Source organism: Myiozetetes cayanensis, unplaced genomic scaffold (genome assembly GCF_022539395.1).
Source record: "Myiozetetes cayanensis isolate MyiCay16 unplaced genomic scaffold, myiCay2020 scf1, whole genome shotgun sequence".
Taxonomy (NCBI): domain Eukaryota; kingdom Metazoa; phylum Chordata; class Aves; order Passeriformes; family Tyrannidae; genus Myiozetetes; species Myiozetetes cayanensis.
The window spans coordinates 37,786,001-37,805,971 of NW_026086604.1; the positions used below are offsets into that span (position 1 = coordinate 37,786,001).

The window sequence follows — 19,971 nt, forward strand, 5'->3', positions numbered from 1 at the left end:
ATGAAGTCCAAAAGGGCTATTAAGCATATTGTAGATGCTGCCAAAGACAGCAACAACTTGTGTAACAGTTTAATGTTTTAAGCAGTTGCGCAGGAGGCAGAAGTAGAAGCATCTGCATCTTCCCTGAAGTTTTTCCCAGTGATTGGGGTCAGGACAAGACTAGGGTGAGGCTCAGGTCTCCCTTCCCTGCTACTCGATGGGTATCACTGAATGGCAATGCTTTCAGGAGCCTGAAGGGGGGATAAAAACAACAAAAGTATCTTCTCTCCTCTGTGACCAAAGCCCTTCTCAGGGGATGAAGTCCTGGGTTTCTGCACTCCCCCACTCTGCACTCTGGGTTCTGAGATCAGAGCCCAGAAATTCTCCTTTCCCGTGTGGGGGTCAAGCTCCTCTTGCATCTCCCTTCCTTGGCATTGTGGACTGGCTAGGGGAGCAGCTGGGAGTGTGGCCCCATGTTGGAGAGCACTTTGGCTCTGAGTGGCCAAGGAGTGGGGAGGACCTGCTGACCTGTTCCCTGGGCAGGGGCAGCTATTTTGGTGGTCTCCCTTCAAACACAGCAGTCAGAGCTTCAGCCGAGGTGACCAGAGCACCCTCTTCTTTTGCTCTGGGAGAGATGGCTGTCAGGATATCTTGTGGTTTCCTGGGAGTTTTTGCTGGGACAACACCTGTAATGTTGTCCAAGTTCCAGGTCAAGTTTTCTCCCACTCCCAGAGGTAACCTGGGAGCCACTTGAATCACTCTCATGTTCAGAGATGGGAGTTCCTGTGATAATATTGCCTAGTAGCACAGAATAATTGCTGGTGGAAAGAATCTCTGGCAATCATCTGTCCCAAACTGTTGGCCAAGCTTGGCCAGCTTTTGTAATGTTTGCTAATAATTTCAGAAGCTCAAAAGTTAGCATCCTTTTTCTGATCCACCAAGATAAAAGAGTTTTAAAAAGGACTGCAGAGACATGGTAAAATGACCACAGTGTACTTTATTTAATGATTTTGGTACCTTGTGTTGCAATAAAATAAAAAAAATCTACAAAATCCAAATATATAAAATTTTCAAGTTTCTCTTTTAAGTTTTACAAGAAAAATCAAGTTGTAACCAAGGAAATTTGTTAGTATGAAGCACTACTTTCAACTTCATTTCATCACAAATTGCAACTTACTTAACAGACCAAAAGAACTATGGTACTGCAGTACATCAAATACTTCACACACTGTGTTCTTTACTATAGCACATGTAACCTCTGCCACAGGAGGCAGTGGTCTCTAGCCAATAAAGACACTCTTCACAATCTGAACTCTAAAGGAATGTTTGTATACATGGATTCAGAATATATATATTTACAGGAAGATTTTTCTTTTCTTTTTTTTTTAATAACTATTTTGATTCTTCATTTCAAATAAAATACCAAATACATTTTTACAATGTTTACAAGTCAAAGCACAAGTTCTGCAATGATTATCATTCACCTCTAGTCACTGTGCTTGTACTGGGGGGATATCTACACTGTTCCATCAACATGAATGTGATCTTCCATCACTTTATTTCCGCAATGGTGGCTAAGGAGTATAAGCACAGTAACAATTATTTTAGCACAATCAGTGTATAATGCAACAGTTTACAACAGAGAACTGAGAAACTATTGGTCCATTCTGTTCAATTTACTGTTTATCTGCCAACTGTTACGTTAGTCTTTGTCACATAAATTGTGTACAAGAGAAGAGTTAAATAACACAACTTGACTAGGAAAGAGCACACATTTTTAAGGCAAATTAATAAGCAGCTTATGGTGGTTTTTTGTTTAACTATACCCCAACAGAACCTAAAAATAAAATGTATGTTCTGCAACTGTTTCAATAATTATGTCTTCTTAAACTGTTCTCCTCTATAAATCGATCAACATGGCTTTGAACCTGGTTATTCAAAATTGAAAGAATTCCTTCCCCCAAATCCCCAAATATAGAAAGTGCATGATTTCATATGTGCCAAAAGAAAATAAAAGGCAGCTGAGGTAGTTAGATGTAAAATGTACTTATGAAAAATTACTGAAAAACTAAACCCAGGACATATACAGTAAAAGCCCACTCATTTAGAATTAATTTGATATCATGCAACAACTAAAAGCAGGAAACTTTATGATTTTTGAAACAAAAAAGTAATAATAACATTGGAATAAACAGAATATACTATTAGAATTTGATTTTCAAGTATTTGAGCGTATTTGCATGTGCATTTTTCTACAGGCTTTATATAGTATTAGGAAGTCATTTACTTTTTATCAGGCATCACATGAGGTCTGGTTGACCTCTGGGACTGAAGCTTCTGGAAGGCAGAAATATACTGTGAGTGCCTGAAGATGTGCCACCACGTGTGCCCAGAAGCACCACCATCTCAGCTTGGGTGAACTTCTATGCACCTGCCCTCTGCTGAGGTCACCTGAGAGTCACAGGGCCAGGGATCCTGTGCCTACATCTCCCGGGAACTGACTGAATAAATGTCCTAGGAGCCTGCCTGGGATGTACCCACATGTCTGGATCCATGCAGGATGTGCCCATATGGTGGGGATCTCCCACATGATGTTCCTGCAGAGCTGGTGTGTACACACCCACCAGTCCCCAAAGAGAGGATCAGCCTCCACCTTGCACCACAGAGCTACAGCTCCTCTTAGGCCTTCCTGCCTGTGCCCAGCACCATTGCATTTCAGCTCTCACAGGGACCTTTTCTCATCTGGAGAGAGGGACATAGTTCCCCCTCCTGCAGACAGGACAGTCTCCAAGAAAGCGTTACCTTGAGTCCACTCAGGATGAATAGAGATTTGGGCTGGCGTCATAGTCACAGAGCTCAAGCTAAAAGGCCCTGGAGCAGAGACAAACCCAGCTTTCCCTTCCATTTCTGCCTAGGAAGAGAAGCAGGCAGCTTTCTCTAGCAAAATGCCCAACTGGAGTGTGTGGGTGCATGAAAAGTCTTCAAACTCTGGGAATGAATTTCACAAAAAAAAAGCCTACTTGCAGAACAGAAATGAACTTGTAAATGTGTTCCTGTCTTCAGTGGCAACAACCTAATAACATCCCATTACTAAACATGTAATGTGTTGGCTCTTCTGAGTCCTACTGTTAGATCCCTTTGCAGATGATCACAAAATGGGTAAATGCAATTTGGTATCATGAATTCTGCACTAGGAACCTGGCTTGAAGAGCATCACAGCAAGGAGCATCACACACTGAAATAGTTTGGGTATTTGTTGGTGGCTTTCCTTTCTTTTTTTAATTGGCCTGTAAAAAAGTAGGGTTTGTACTTCTGAACTGTGTACCTATGCTGTTTTTCATTTTTATTTTCTATTAAAGAAGGAAATCCTGAAGCCTTTTCTTTTTTCGTTTTCTTTTCCTTTTAATGTTACCTTTCTAGGGCCCTTGAATTTTAATAACGATTTTCAAAAGTTTTGACCAACTTCATCTCTGGCAGCCCAAAATGAGGAGTCACTGATGTTCACTGCTGAACCTACATGCTATGGCAGCAGAGCTGGTAACAGCCAATTACATTTGCACATCCTGCACATCACAGCCTTTTAAATTTTCCTGCTAGAACTAAATGGAAAACTAGAAAATGGACTGTGAGATTCCTTGATGTGGCGTGATATTACAGCTTTCCCCAAAATGTTTGTCAGGAGTTTCAGCTCCATTGCTCTGACTATTTTAGGGTGACAGGGAGTGGGGCTGAGAGAATCTCAGTTTCTCAGAGAAGTCAAGGCTTTATAGCTTTATGTAAACCTAACAGAAAAAAAAGATGCTCTGATTTTGAAGGGGGGGAAAATATTTTTCAGGTCCGATTTCATGAAACACAAAGATGCTAAAAGGCACACCTTTGAAATGGATGCAAAAATCTTTTTTTTCTGCATGTGAAACAACAGTGAAGGCAGTCCTTTGTTTTCCCCTGTGCCTATCAGTTTGGAGAGGATAAAAACCTAAAAACTGCTTGAGGACTTTACTGCACCAGCTAATCAACTTGTTTTCTTAGCACTAACCTCTACAGCCTGGGTATCCAGCTCAGTGTTTCAGAGTGTTGCCATTGTGCGTATTTGACGTACGTAGGCATCCTCTTCACTGTGTCATTAACTTATTTGCCACCTTTCCTTTCCAAATACAAATAATATCTCCAAGTCTCATTGCATGCAGTTAATGTCTGCCTCAACAAGAAACAGCCGCCTTCTCCTCACCAATTCAGTTGTGTCAGTGGTAGCCGTTTTGGAGAAACTGGAAGAGAAGAGGATCTACCTGCACCTGCCTGATCCCTTGTGGCATTGAGCTGCCTCTGTCCCCTTTCTGTGTGACTCAGAACTAAATAAGGAGATAAAATTTGCCAGGATCCAAATGCTTGATCCATTTTCAGGGGTTTCAGTGGCGAGGTGCAACAGGCAAATATCGTGGAGGGCCAGGTTGGCAGTCTGTAGTGGAAAACAGGAGGATTTTTGCCTGAGCTTAGGATAAAATCTCACCTCTCCACCTTGTCTAGATTTTTCCCTTGAGTCCAGTGACTAAGGCTCTATGGAAAGATGTATATTCATCCTGAAATTGCAATGTATAGCTCAAAGGACAGTTTTTATTTCATAGAAAATATTAAAGTAAAATTAACATATTCATAAGCTGCCTGAAAGTTTTAAAAGACATTTTAATTTATACTGGAATCCAGCCAAGTATCTTAGCCTCATCCAGAGATTGGAAGACCTAGAAAGGCTTTAGTATTATTTTCAGTGGAATATTTTTTTAATACAAAGCCTGATATTGCTTCCTCAGACATTTTCAGTGACTTAGCCTTATCTGTATTGGGTGCACAATGGCTGACAGTTTCACCAGACAGTAAAATTCAAGTGCACTGTAAAGCACTTATTAAAGAGATTCCTTAAAAAATAAATTTTACATAGAGTGACATTGTGAAATTTAAAAGATAAATGCCCATGTGCTTTCTCCTGGGGTTTACTGGACTCCATTAAAGTTAAAAGAAAGTAATCCATTTGCTATGGTGGACCTATAGGGAAGCCCTTTATGATTATAAACTGTCCATAATCAAAGTAAATCCCAGTATAATAAACGCTTCTGTCCAGAGTGCTGGTGTAAGTATGACTTATTGACATGTGTGCCAGGCAGAATTTCTCCATCAGTCCTTTAAGACTGTCTTTTGTTTTGGTTTTTTTTTTTTTTTTTTGCTTAGCTGTAGGTTGTTGAAGAAGGCTTTGCAAGCACAGCTGTTATCAAGTCTGTCTTTTAGGATCATTTGGCTCATGTGAAATTGCTTTGGATGGCTCACCTGTTTTATTAATAGCCTAGAAACACTTTTGCACACATTTCCCCAAACAAAATGAAATCCACCAGTCAGCCTGAAAACAAACTTTGAGTTCTGTATATTAAAAGATGGAGGGTGAAAGAACACACAAATTAGTTAGCCTTATCTGAGTATGCATTTTGCTGTAATGACTGGAGAATATGCTCTTTTTAATTACTACTGAGTTAATTAATATTGTTTGTAGGAATCCATTTAAAATGTCCAAATTGAATTAACTGACATGCTCCTTGCACACTGCAAATTTCATGAGAACAATGTATACTGAGGAAGAACAATTAAAAGTTGGTTTTATTTTATTTTTTCTTTTCCTTTTTTTTTTTTTTTAATACAAGAGGATTACGGAGAGCTGCAGAAAGTCTCAAAGCACAACTGCACTCTGGAAAATTACTATAAAATCAATATGGTAAAGAACCGTGTTTATTGCATCCCAGAGGGTACCATTTCCAACGCACTCAGCTTACAGTGAGAAGATGAATCTCCCATTTGCTAATGCCACGGGTCAAATCCAGAAGTCAGACTGGTTTTTGCATGGCTCTGCAGCATGAGGAATAACAATTGTTAAGTTAACATTTGATTAAGGAGGCAGGTGAGCAAGCATGGGAAGAAGAGCAGAGCCAGCTGACACTCTTGAGACAGCCTTATACATGGAATGGCACCTGCAGGAAAATACGGCGATGCTCATTTGTTAGAATAAACATTAGCTTGTTAATAATGCACAACTCAGAGAATAGAGAACAAAATATCTGTCCCCTCAAGCAGAACAAATTACACAGGGGACAGTTTCTGCCCTTGAGAATCAATGGGAATTGATTTAAAGGAGCAGCAGTCCTGTTAAAGGAGAACTGCAGTGGGATGGCAGATCTTTGAGTGCTAATCCAACATGATCCTCATCAGTGGCTGTTCTGTGGGCCAGAAATTATCTCAGAAACAAAAGATATTGAATTCTAGGTTGCTATGGGCATATACCAAGGCTTTGGAATGATGAAGATCAGCTGAGCATCAAAATATGACATCTGTCTTTAAAACAATTCCTGCTTTGCACTTGAGAAAATTGTTTCAACATTTGCAGTTTTAACTTGGTTTTCCCTCTCTAACCATAGGGGTTATCCCATAGCCAGGTGTTATGCAAAAGAATTTTTGAGTTTTGTACTGTGATATGAGAAAAGAAAGTTTCTTAGATAATCTGAGCAGTCTTCTCTCATTGGTGCATTATGCCCATGAGACTCAAGCACAAGAGGAAAATGGAAGGAAATACAAGAAAAACATCATAACAGTATCTAGCAAACTTTGCCAACATTTTTGAGTGAATCTTTGGAGAAAAAAGACCTTTCATGATATGCTACACTTACAGACCATGCATAAGGCTATGGTTAACTCCACCAGCTTTTCTACTGAAATCAGGATGAGACTGTTCCTGCTTCTAAACAAGCAACAGTTGATGATAACATCTACTATAGCTGAAAGTCCTTCAGCGGTAATTTCCATGATGAGCTGAGTGACAGAATACCTGAGCATGAACAAATGCTATGAGGGCTCACCCACTCTATAGATTCACAGCTGTTCCCTAACTATAAGGCTTCTACCAGAAGTCTTATCTATCCTAGTCTACTGATCTCCATAGTCTCTGTTTTTTCCTGCTCTACACCTTCACACCTTGCCATGTATGTGCTCCTCATGCTCCTTCAGCTGTGCATGAAGAAGCTGATGTGAGGACAGTTAGCACTAAAGGAATATGCACCTGCAAATCCGCTATTTATTTATGGATGTACTACATGAAAAACTGAGACCACGAGAAAATGCACAAGCACTTGAACAACAGCAAGCCTATAATACTTCATATACAGAAAAGCCCATCTTCTGAGCCTATTTTAAACCTTATGTTTTTTGTGGAAGCCATCTGAGATTAATCCTCCATAAAGAGGATAATAAAATTATCTGACCTATAATCTATTATAAAGATCTATGATTTCTAAATTTAACAATCACTGCCATACAAAATCCTTGTCTCCCAGGCCTTAGTTTGAGACCTCTTTGTATCTTATTGCTAGTAAACAACTCCTGTCAATAGCAACAAAGTTATATCTAAGAAATTCTTTTCACTGTCTCCCTGTGTGTTCCAGTTAGTTTGTAGAATTTTCCCAGTCAACGTCTTTCCCAGAGGAGAGAGCAATTGCACTATAAGCAGTATTTTGGCACCAGGGTTTGTTGCTTTGAGTTTTGGTGTGTGTGGGGTTTTTTTGTCTTTTTTTTCCTTCCCACCGCGCTCCCACCCCCCTCCCCATTAAAACCTCTGCTCCTCCCTTTATCCACTGAAACAGCAGGGGCAGCTTCCACAGTGTTTCACAAACATCTCTTAATCGTGACCAGAGGAATCACCCTTTTGCCTTCGTGTCTTTGATCTCTGGCCTCCCTGCGAAGGTCAACAGTGGAGATGCTCCCAGAACGAAATGTGTGTACGGATTACTCATTGTCGTACACACACGTGCACCCTGTGCAGCCTGACTGGAGGGGGCTGTGACAGCACCCTGCTTGAAAACTCTGTATGAGGAGGGGGCCAAGCAAGAGCTCTGCTGAGTTCCATGTTGCTGTGTTCCTCCAAATACTAGAGTTAGGTTAAATATAAAACCATCCACTTATTCCTAGTTGTTTTTATAAACTGCAAGTGTACTAACCTACATCCTTTCTGGTGACGAAAGGATTTAAATGCTTTGCTGGTCACAAGCCTTTCATTATTCAGAGATCAGGTTTGGTATAGGCAACATTATATTTTTTTTCCCCTTCTGCTTTGTGTCAAAGCAGCTAAAATCCAGCTGTGTGTTAAAAGCAATGAATACAATATTTTCTTCACTCATTCACCCAGTACTTAGTGCTGTTACTAAATGTGATTATATGTTTTGTTACAGATAAACTGTTCCAGAACCAGCAAAGTCATCTCAAAAATAAAACTGTACTGCTGTTAGGTAGAATGACTTTTTGGTTGATAAGATGAATAGATGGTCAGTTCTCCATTGATGGTAACCACAGCTGTCTCAATCCCAGTAATCCTCTTTTAAATACAACTCCTTGCACCTACAAACCAAACAAAATGGATAAATGTTTCATAAGATGAATGATGAAAGCTTAGCTAGGATGAATTTACTAATATTGCATTTTGTCTAGATCTCTCTTTCCAGTGTGGGTACCTTGCTGAACACAGCTAACAATAGCTTTTTTTTTTTCCCCCAAGCTGATTAATGTTTGCTCACGGGACCTTGATTACTGTATTACAAGTCACAAATTTGCAAGATTAAAAATGTCTGTTGAATTAATTAGCTGCAAATCAACCTAGGCACAGCTCGGCAAGTTCCAAGCTGTTCCAATAAAATACAAAAAAGGAGGAATCGATAGCAGCCACAAATACATGACAATATGCTGGCACTTTGTGACTATAAATAGTGGCAGCTGCCCTCTCTGCTGACAAAGGAAGATTTTTCATTGTCCATACAGTGCTGTCTAAAGGCTAAATCCTGCCCAGACTGGTGTGGCAATCTCACACATAGATAAAGTGTTCTCAGTGAAATATCTCCTGTGGGCCAGCCTGGTGACCCAGGAGGAACTGGAGCTGGAAACAAGCTGCCTACCTTGTCTCCGCTTTCAGCCAGAGGGAATGCCACAGTGCTGGTGCCAGGAGCAATCACAGCACTTGCTGGCTGGCAGGAAGGCTATGTTAGTCCCAAAATGGAAATGCAGGGAACAATGTTGAAAGTCATTAGTGACTATTTTTGACCTTTCTCTCTGCAGTTACTGCCATTGTCTGACCCAGTCACAACGATTTCAGATCTATCTGTCTACCAATCAGATCCTGTTGGAAAGTTTCTGTTTTTTTCAAACAGTGTCCTTAATGCTGAATGGTGACTCTGATCAGGAACTCTAGACATATAGAAGCAAGTGCCTTCATTGGCAAGTAGTCTCTTCCTCAGCTTCATAAAATTTAAAATTAATTCTTATCAAACACCACCTAAGAAACAATCTGGGATAGGCAGATAATAACGCAGAACATACTGAAAAAAATCAGTAATTAAAATTTCAGAAATAGCTACTGTGTATGCATGGTATATTTAAATTGACAGGGGTATTGTTTTCAAATACATGCATTTGAAATTTATCTTCAATACATAATCAGTGCAAGAGCAAATCTTTCCTTCTGACAGCATGTATGAGGAAACTGCATGTGGGTTGGATAACAAATTCTCTTTAGTGTTCTTCAATTAAAATGCAAGTAAACCATCCTAATTATTGCAAGTTATTTCCTTCATAAACTACTGACAATGATAACTGATTGAGAAACAAATACAACCAACATTAAATGAAATGAAAGTTTAATTGATCCCTTTGCCATTTTCCTATATGACTTTTTCCTTGATTAAGTAAATGTGATAGATCTTTCTTCATTTTATATAAATTTTCCCCACTCTGTTCTTTTACCAAAATATTTAAGATTATGAAATATAGCATTAGACATATTTTTTCCATAACTTTTTGTTAAAGTGCTGGCATAATACATCACAAAGCTGTCTCAAATAATAACTAGAATGTATTTTCCAATAATTTTTTTTTTCTTTTTGCAGTTATCACTTGATTACTCTTGATGGCAATGCTCTTGATCCTTTTGTTTAGGATTAGAATTTAAAATTAATTGCAAGATTGAATCCTAATAGAATCTCAGGACTCACTGTAATGTGTATACATGCACACACACACATATATATACACAAGTATATATATATATAAATGCATTTGATACTGTAAATTTGCTCCCAAGTATGAGATAAGATTGTACTATTTTTATTATGATAAAAACAAACACTTTCACAGAGGGTATTCATTATAGCATGCTCCAAACTGTGGACACGGAACTTACTTCTTGCATTCACCACAACCTGGGCAATTTTCACATAACTGTGGTTCAAAAGTACCATCCAGAGAAACCATGTGTGCTCCACATGCCTGGCTAGACAGCATAGAGCCTGTTTGCCCTTTGCTCAGCCCAAACTGATCTTTGTTTGGTGAAGGAATTGGGATTGCAAAGGGTATGCACCTTGGGCTCAGGCAACTATAGATAAGCTACACGTGTAGCTTTGATGCCCATACAAAGTCTGCCTGAGCTCCAGTGAAAAACCAGGTGACCGTGGCCACAGCGTTAGCAGTGCATTAGCACACAGTGCATTAACAGACCTGATTCGAGGCAGCATGTAGAGATTCAGGCTTTGTCACAGTGCTAACCATGTTCATACGGCTTTTGGAGGGTGAGCAGAGTGATTTTGCTTCTTCTCCAGCTGTATCCTGTAGACATTGCTGGATGTAGGCAATGGCACTGAATGGGCTCAACAGTTTCTGCCCTCAACACTAAAAGGACTGAACATACCAAAATACTAGAAGTATGTTTACATTGCGCAGGATAACTTTTATGTTTTCCACAAAGAGGAAGAACAGCCTCAAAATATGAGGCAGGGAGCATTGCCCTTCTCCTCAGTAGTGTGCAGCCCTATAGCCTTCCCCTGAGAGATAGTAGCTAAAGATATGAGTCATTGCTAGCTGAAGAGATAACTGCATTTGGCTCTCCCCTTGGTCTCTGCTTACCACCAATCTACTACTGGAAAAGCAGTCATGGATATTTCTGTGCAAAGCTCCATCTGATAGCACCCCAGAGGACCCAAGTCCTTCAGGTAAGATAAGCAGAAGAATACGTGCTCAGGGGATCCTGGCAGGCTTAGGTGGGAGATAGGAGCTGAGCTGCCTTGTGCTGTTAAGACCAAGTTGTTTCTGATCAAGTCCAGGAGCCAAATTTTAGGTGGTCAAACATCTGGCATTAAAAATGTTCAGGAGCTGCTAGTTAGTGCAGTTTGGAGGATCACAGTATTAGTCTGAGGCCCCCAGCGTGCCTGTGCAGGCCTCTACACGTGTGCTGCAACGTGCTGGGCATCTGGTCCCCGAGGGTTGTGGCTTTCATCCAGCTCATGCACTTGGTTTTTCTCTCCGTGGGCTCTTTGGTGCATGAGGTGGGGAAGGGAGTGCTGGACTGCAACCAGGCAGTGGACTGCAACCTGAGTGGACTCGTAGCACACAAACACAGTTTATGTTTTGCCTTAGTACTATGTTATGCCTCTGAAGTATCTTATGGACATTCAACTAGCAGCTTTTTTACCTTGAGGAAATCACTTATTAGTGAAATTCTGTTTTTCAGTACCAGTACACAGTAGGTGGCTGAGTGGACACACCTATTTCACGCTAACAAACTTTTGTGAGGTTTAGTTCAGTGCAGAAGACAACCCCAAACTCAACACTTTGTTAAAAGGATATGGACTTTCCTATAGCAGAACAGGTCTTGTGTAGAAAAGCTGCTAGTATTCTTAGGGCTGCAGCATGCCTAGAAGTAAGATCCAGAAGCAATTGCTTCCAAAGATATCTGAAATAAGAGGCTGAAATTTACAGATAGAGAAAATGTACCCATAGCCATTTCATCTTTCTTTCTACGAATACGACATCTAGTTACACTGACAAATCTGTTACATTTTTAAGTTTATCCCAACCATGCCTTGAGAAGAGATTTTTGGTTGCACTTCAAAGTTTCTTTGATGCTTTTTTTTTTTACATTGCCTTGCATGTGGAAGTTGAGATTTGATCTGTTAGTTGGCCACTTTTATCAGTAATTTCTTATAAATCTTTATCAATGAGTATAGCATCTATAACTCTGTTGTAATTATACACAAGCTTCTCTCTGACCTCTCTGGCTCATGCAAATCACCCTGTAAACATGCTGAAGAGGACTTTTTGCCCTGCATTTTGCATTTTTTGCCCTGCATTTTGCATATCTGTCCTCTTTGCCCCAGGATTCAGGCATACAGCTCACTAATGGGTACATAAGATCTGCTGCATAAGAATGAAACCCTAAGTATTCAGAGCAAAACGTATGTACAGGAGCCAAGCTTACACATGTAGAAAAAGTTCCTTTTAATGAATGTGCTGGTCAGCAATTGGCTTTTGTAAGAATCACTGAAAATGACTGGTTTCAGGGACATTTTTCGAAGTCTTCTTAAAAGGATCACAAAACAGCAACTGTGTCAAAGTGGGAATATTCTTAAATGTTTGAACTAAAAAAGGAAAGAAGAAGAAATGTTTGATCCATGCTGAGCTAGCACTAAGTTTAAAGTATGTATTTCTGTTGAGCCAAGTGACATGCAGGCTCTTTGGAAAGAAGCAGATCTCCAGCTGACTTCAGTTTGGAGCAAGGAAGTGAAGACTTCCACTGCTGTGGTCTGAATTCATGCAGTTGTTCACTCAATACCAGGGGCCTGATTCTGTCATACCAGTGAAGAAATCTCATAAAAGTCCTGTACTGAGGTCACTACAGTAAAACAAATTGTGCCAAGGGATCCCTCATGTGTTAAAACAGTTTTGTAAATGATCTGTTGGTCAATGACTAACTTTGCATGAGCAAGGCTTTGTAATGTTCATCTCTCTCTCTCCTATAATGAAGTCTGCTCATACTAGATGTGAGAAATCGTCTCAGAAGTGGAATGCTCAGCAATCTGCAGCCAAGTGAAAATAATGACAGAATTTGTTTCAAAAAATCAATACATGTGAACTGCAGGAATCTGTTGTGCTTTTTTTTTTTTTTTAATTCCTAGATTTAAAAGAATCTGTTCTTATTTTCCATTTTATCTCTTTTATCAGAATAAAGAGGAATCAATTCAATGTCATAATGAAAAGACATAGTTCTATAACAATGAAGGGAGGATTCCACAACTTAATGTGTCTGGTATATAAATGGCTGTTTGCCATTTACTCCATTTGGCTTTCTGCTGAGAGCATGGGCTTCATGCAAGCTAGTATAATTGCTACAATTAACAAAATTAAATGGCTTATTGTGTATTTAGACAATTCTTCCCATGTTCTGCTTTGTTATACTACAGAATTAGTAATTGCAGTGTTGGGCTTGTAAATTCATGGACACGTGTTGTGATTATTTTCATCACACACATCTTGTAGGGGCTCAGCGTAAATAAGCTTGTTTAGATAGATGCACAGATGCAATTTACTCCGCTTCCCACCATGCACAGGAGCAAGAGAGGCAGCAGCAGGACCCCAGGAATCTGTTGAAGTCTTTTCCTTGGCACTGTGCAGGCAGTGCAAGGGGGTGCAAAGTAAATCTCAGCATCTCAGTCACTCTGGATTGCACGACTTCAGGGATGGAGCAGAGAAAGGGCAGCAGTGGCTTTGGGAGCTGAATCACTGGCAGAGCCAACTAAAACTCAGTACAGCGCCACTTTTAAGGCTCTTAAGGAGTTATATGATCAAATCACAAAGAGTTCAAAATTCTTTAATTTGTGTTCTGAAAAACCCAAAAGGCTGGTTGTGAATATGCTGACCAATAAAAAGTAAATGAACATATTGCATGATTGCAAGTCCCTTTCCAAACAAAGCAGCACTTGTACTTTTAGTACCACTTATGAATTGCTCTTCTGGGGAAATAATGATGCATTGGCTAGACCATCGTATGTTTTAAACTAATATGGGTGTAATAGCTATTCACCACATATTAAAAATTACATCTCCAATAAAATTGTAATTTACCCTCTCTGCTTAAAAGTTTACAAAATCAGGCAGATGAGGCATAGCACTGAATTTTGGAGGGAAAATTTTCTCCAGTGTTAAAAAAATTAATTAATAGAGAATTTGTTGTTTGGTCAATAAAAATGTTATTTATATGTCATCAAACCCATATAGCCCAAGCACAGAAACATTGTTCTAGCACAAGAAACATATTTGACATAAACAAAATCAGAAATTATTTTTTTCATTATTAAATATGCAGGAAAAAGGTATTGCACATATTTGTAAAGAATTTTTTTTCAGAAAAATTATCTTATTACAGAACAAATAACTTTTAAAATAAGGAAAAAATTGTATGTTACATTTTTTATATGTTTTCTGAATAAACATGGTATACATTACCTCTTCTTTATCTAATTAGAATAGTGAATAGTAGTTGAATTGTCTTTTTTGTAACAGACAAATACAGACTCTCAGAAGTTTAGGACCAAGTCTTTAACCAGATAAGTTACCCTTAAATCTGCTGGCAATTTTTTTGGTTCAGTAGAACAATGCTTTCATAATTCTTACTTCTAACAAAGAGATGTGATTGCTTTTCTTTACCAGAATGTGAATATGAAAATACAAACAATTTATTTTCTTGTATTCTGGAATGAAATTTAAAAGGTCTGATTTTTTTTATTATTTCAAAAGCGGAAGTTAATTTCTTTACAATTTTTTTTCTGTTTGTGGGTTTTTTGTGTGGTGTTTTTTTTTTTTTTTCTATTGCTGTCTTAATTGAACATTATTGATTTTAAAACTGTCTGTGGTAAAAAGAATAGTGCATATTGACTATTAACTGTCCTTAAGGCCATCATGGAATTTCAATGTGGATGATGTTTAATCTTGGCAATTTCTATAAAAAGTTCTTACAGCTTTTAATGTGACTATTCACAGCAATGCAAATTATGAAACTGTCCACGTAGTCATCCAAGCATGAAAATTTCAATGGCCACCCTGTTCTCACTGCAAGTATCCCTGATGTTATGAACGTAACAGATAAGATTTTGGAGAGCAAATTTTGACTTAATGTATAATGATTTCTTTCCCTTCCTCAAACAGCCAGATTGAATTCTTAGGACAAGATGTATATATATAGTGCAGTACATACATACATATATATATATATATGTATGTATATGTTACTCTGCACTCAGGCCCTGCAGTAGTATTTTGCTTAAGATAAACATTTTTACAAACATTATTTAAAAAAAATTTAAAATGCTGGGAGAGTAAAGAAAGTAAATGCTAGGCATGAAAACCCACATGGATAAATAATACCTCTGTGCCCTTCCTTCTAAAACCAAACAAGAGCAAATCAAACAAACTCACCCCAAACCTTCTTCAGAAACCTTGCAAAGCAAGCACTGGTGCAGACTTTAACCCTTTAAATTTTGTACGAAGCAACATTTCTTCAATTCTTTAAGCCCTGACCAAAGGGCTCACGGCTCTGAGGAAGAGCAAGAGGATGAGAGGGACATCAGAACAGGACAAGCCTCACTGACAGCTGTGATGTGCCCCTCTCTGCAGGAGGTACTGGAGGGTGGGTAGGGCTTGTGAAGGCTGCCCACTGTGCCTCATTCAGGCTTAAATTTCTGAGTTGTTAAAGCAGCAGCAAACACATTACACTGTTTCCAAAAGACACATTCACATCTTGGATCACAAAGATTACCATTTGCCTTGTTTGTAAAGGAAACCAGCAACTTCCTTGTGCGAACTAGCATTTGATACTGGAGTGAAAGCTCTACTGAATTTGACAGGACAAAGGACTTGCTCCAAAAATCTTTTTTTAGCAGTTCTTGCAGTGGTATATTTTTTGACAAAACATGAGTGCTTTTCTCTGAATAATCAGCTATATCTTCATGGAGAGAAGGGCAATCACTTTGTACAAAGCTTCAGGTTTGGACTATCAAAGAATTGTTTTATTTAAAAAATTATAGAGGCAGTTGGCTACTGCTTAATTTGAAAATACCTAAGAAACCTTTGAAGCATGGGTGTTTTCTGATCTGTGTAAAGTTCCCTCTGCCTTGCAGATTCCTACACTTTCACAGATTTTATTTTTTTGTTTTGAGGAACTTGCCCCATCAAGGAACAACAGGTATTGAACATTTCACTAATAAAAAAAGTCAACATTAAAAATGGCTAATTAAACGCATACAAATAAACATAGTCTGTGTAACCTTGGCCATTTCATAGTACAAATATTCATAATAGGAAAGACTGCAATTAACCCAGCAGCATATACAGCAGTGACTACACTGGATATATCTGACAGTGAAGATTACAATACCAATCATCAGGTCTTCTCCATTCTGACAGTGCCATTTACAACAATAACTCTTCAGTTCTGCTTCTCTGTCCTAAAATGGATGGAAATAGTTATAGCAAATTTTTTCCTATGGAATCACTTGGTGTCTTTACAAGCCACTTACATTTGAAGCAGGATCCACAGTTTATAGGGTATTCTAAAAGTACCCATGTAGGCTTTCATATGGCATTACACTGCAAAACAAATCCATAATGTGTGAAAACCAGGTTTACATCAACCTGAAAAAGCCATTTGATAAAATTCATGGACCAATTCTTAAAATCTAAGCTATAAAGAGAATGAAATGTATTAAAAGATTTGAGGTTTATAAAAAGTAACATTTTATACCATATTTTTAGTTTACAAAAATATTGAAATAATCCATGAGTTTTTCACTCTGCACCAGATTTAAAAAAAATACTATCAAATTTTGACTTGCACCTTTAATGCATTTGAAAGCACCATCAGGGGATACTTTTAACATAAAGGATAATACCATTGACTAGATTTAGGGAGGTATTTAAAACCCAAAAGCTTGCAGCAAAGCACTCTATTACAAGAGATTCAACGCACTTTTTAGACGCATCTAGACAAACGTCTTGAACAGGCAGAAGAGACTCTTCCACATAACTTGCTTATATTATACTTCTGTGAATATACTTACTAAGAGGTGGCTGAAAGCCTTTAAAAGACATCACTTTCACCTCGGGTTGGGAAAAATCAGAGCTGTCTCTACATGTTGAGAACTTGGTTGGTCTTCCCTGCTTCTTTTTCTGGTAGGGCTTGTGCCACTTGTTATCTGTCCCTCAGGCAATATCAACCTTGCAGTTATACAATGTTTGGCACTAGAAGTGTATGGCATGTCACAGTCTCTTGTCACCCCTGCATACATTCACACACTGAATCATGCATTCTCAGTCCTGAAACAGAGAAGTCTCAGTGTGTTCATCTCCTTGTAGTTTCTTCTGAAATGTCTGAATGGGGTCCTTCAAAAAGTTTAGAATGTGAAAACTATACTTCCCTGTTCTTTCACTTTTTTTTTTTTTTTTTTTTTTTTGCAAATTGAACACTGAATCATGATTATCATTTAATGTATATCACTACGTGTTAGAGCTCCTTATTCCTCCTGAAAACCAGAAGTGAGCTGCATAGGATTTCTGTTGAAAGTAACATCAAGAAGTTAAATTGCATTTTAAAAAGACTTTGAAGTTGCACAGAAAACAAACAGTTATGGTAGAATTAATTTTTACGACCTAATCAATCAAAATTTAGTTTACTTTCCATTGACAGCCTTACAAACATGACAATGTATCTTTTTAATTAAGAACTATTTAGCAAACCTAATCTAACGTGAATGGCTGATTTATGGGAGTGTTGAAGACTATTATGCTTCTATTTTTTTCCCCAGAAAACAGTTTTCCTAACAGCAACACTGTGTGCTAGTTTTGTTATTTTTGAAAAGGTGTGTTTTTGCTTATTTTTGCCATTGATTCTGGAAATATCAATCATTAATTTCTAAAATAAAATGCACTACTGGCTAAAGTTGAAAGCTCTGGTTTGATTGTAAGTGCTGTGCAGTCAGAGTTTCATAGCAGCAAGGGGTCGTGGGTGAGTTTCCCCAGCTGAAGTAACTGATCTGTATGAGTGGGTCAAGGTTTTTTTTAGGCTTTCAGATGATGCTGCTGTATCAGTGTCCTGCTGACAGACTGCACACAGTGGATCAAATGATAATCATGATGATAGCCAGACTAAGAACACTATATCTTGCTGCTCTACTTGTAGTACACAGTTCCTACAGCCCTACTGTCAACCCTTAATTTGGACTGTAACGTTGGAGCTTCTTCAAGCCGTGTTTTTGCTTTGTTTACAATGTGGTTTCATATTCCAAGCGCTCCTGGATAAGGGCATCATCTTTATACTGTAGCCGTGGAGGAGCAGGGGAACATTCAAATGCCAAGATTGCCTTCCTCAGGCTCCTGTCCAACACGTGTCTCTCCCACGCTGGGTACCTGTTCCTGAACAGATCAATTTTAATGACAGACTCCTCAATCCTTGGTGGCCGGGATGAAGGTGTGGATGGTGCAGTGGGTCTCACCTGAAACACAGGCACACACCCGTCCCTCTCTGCAAATTTTTGATCCCGCTCGCTCGTGACACTCCGGTTGTTGGAGATGGACCTTAGAGTGCTTGTGGCCACTTCTGGGGGTAGGGTGAAGGCAGTGGCAGGGTCCTCACAAGCACAGCTTGGCGACTGCCCAAACCTTGGTCCATTGGGGTGAAAGAAGGCATAGTACATTAGCATAAAAACAATGCCTGTTAAAAAGCTGCTGAACACTACACACAGTGCTGGTATGGCAAATGCATCAGAGATTTGAGGGGCTTTGTACAGATACCAGAGAACACTCAAGGCAGTGTTTTCTAAAAGGATGACAAAATAGTAAATGAAAAGCCTACAGCGTGTCCTTCCTTCCTTGACATTGAACCAGCTGAAGATATAGATTATCCCAACAACCATGTCGAAAACTATCTCCTCCCATTTAGTGATGCAAAACTCTGTCTCGCAGTGAACGATCCAGAAGGTCATGATGCACCAATGCAGCACGATGAAGATCCCAAAGTACAGCTGGAAAACTGAGGCAAACAGAGCAAAAGTAATGACCCTTGCTGCAATTGTGAAGAAATGCCAGCAAAACTGGATTATAACAGCCATATAACTGATGGGTTTCTTGTCATCACGGGAATCACGCAGGGCCTTTTGGTAGGAAGCCAAAGCCCAGGCCAGGGACACGAGAGATGCTGCAGCAGTAAGACCTAGGAGGAAACAGGAGATGCAGTTAAGGCATAATTAGTATGTCAGTGCTTGGCTGAAACCGGTGAGATCCTTACTGCTTTAAACACGTTCTCCACCACTCACATAATAAAACCTCTTCCATCTCATTTAGCTCAGAGAAATGGACCCCAACTGCTGAGATTTAATTGCCGTACAGTGCTGGATACACAAAAACATGAGTGGCTATCAAATCACACTCTGAAGTGCTTCTCCAGCAATTACACATTTGAAACAAATTAACTAATTCACAACTTTGAGCAAGTTGGAGTCTCTGTCAGCTCTGTGATTCAATGGGACCTACTGTGGTTGTTGTTTTCAAGAAAGAATATGAATGTTCTGATTTTGATAAGTCATTAAGGAAACCTAATATAATGCAACCAAGTCTTTCTAATTAAAACGCCAGCATCATATACATATAAAATAAATCAATAACAATGTGAGCATAAATCTGCATTTAAAAAAAATATTACATAACTCTTGTTCTATCAAAATGTAAAGTGACTGCTTTACTCTTGCTAAGGGAAAAAAATTGCCCATTTTGATATTTCCACCACTTTTAAACAGAATTTTAATAAGTATAAAATGTCAAAATTTATTTTCTTCCAGCTGGAAATTAAATTTATTTTAGAAATGCTGGAATTGTCTACTGAATTAAAATTCTGAGTAAAGACGCTCCTAAAGTAGGGGTTTATGACTTAATATAGCCATATAGCCATTCTGTATCACATATATCACAGAATTGCCTATTTACAAGGCACTAAACTATAATATTTTGGTAAAACGTCAAAATTATTTAAAGAATTGAATATGAAATTATTTCTCATAAGACTTCAAACATTAGTCCTGTGAATATATTAAAAATACAAAAATA

The 19,971-nt window shown here is 38.7% G+C and overlaps 1 protein-coding gene across 1 annotated transcript in view; it reads right to left on the reverse strand.

Annotated features, from left to right (window-relative positions):
* Positions 1-956: 956 nt before the first annotated feature.
* Positions 957-19,971, reverse strand: part of XKR4 (XK related 4) — a 231,822-nt gene continuing 212,807 nt past the window's right edge. The window contains exon 3 of the mRNA XM_050322424.1: positions 957-19,081. Within this exon, the coding sequence (XP_050178381.1) occupies positions 18,135-19,081 (947 nt within the window). The 3' untranslated portion in view covers positions 957-18,134. The remainder of the gene's footprint in view (positions 19,082-19,971) is intronic.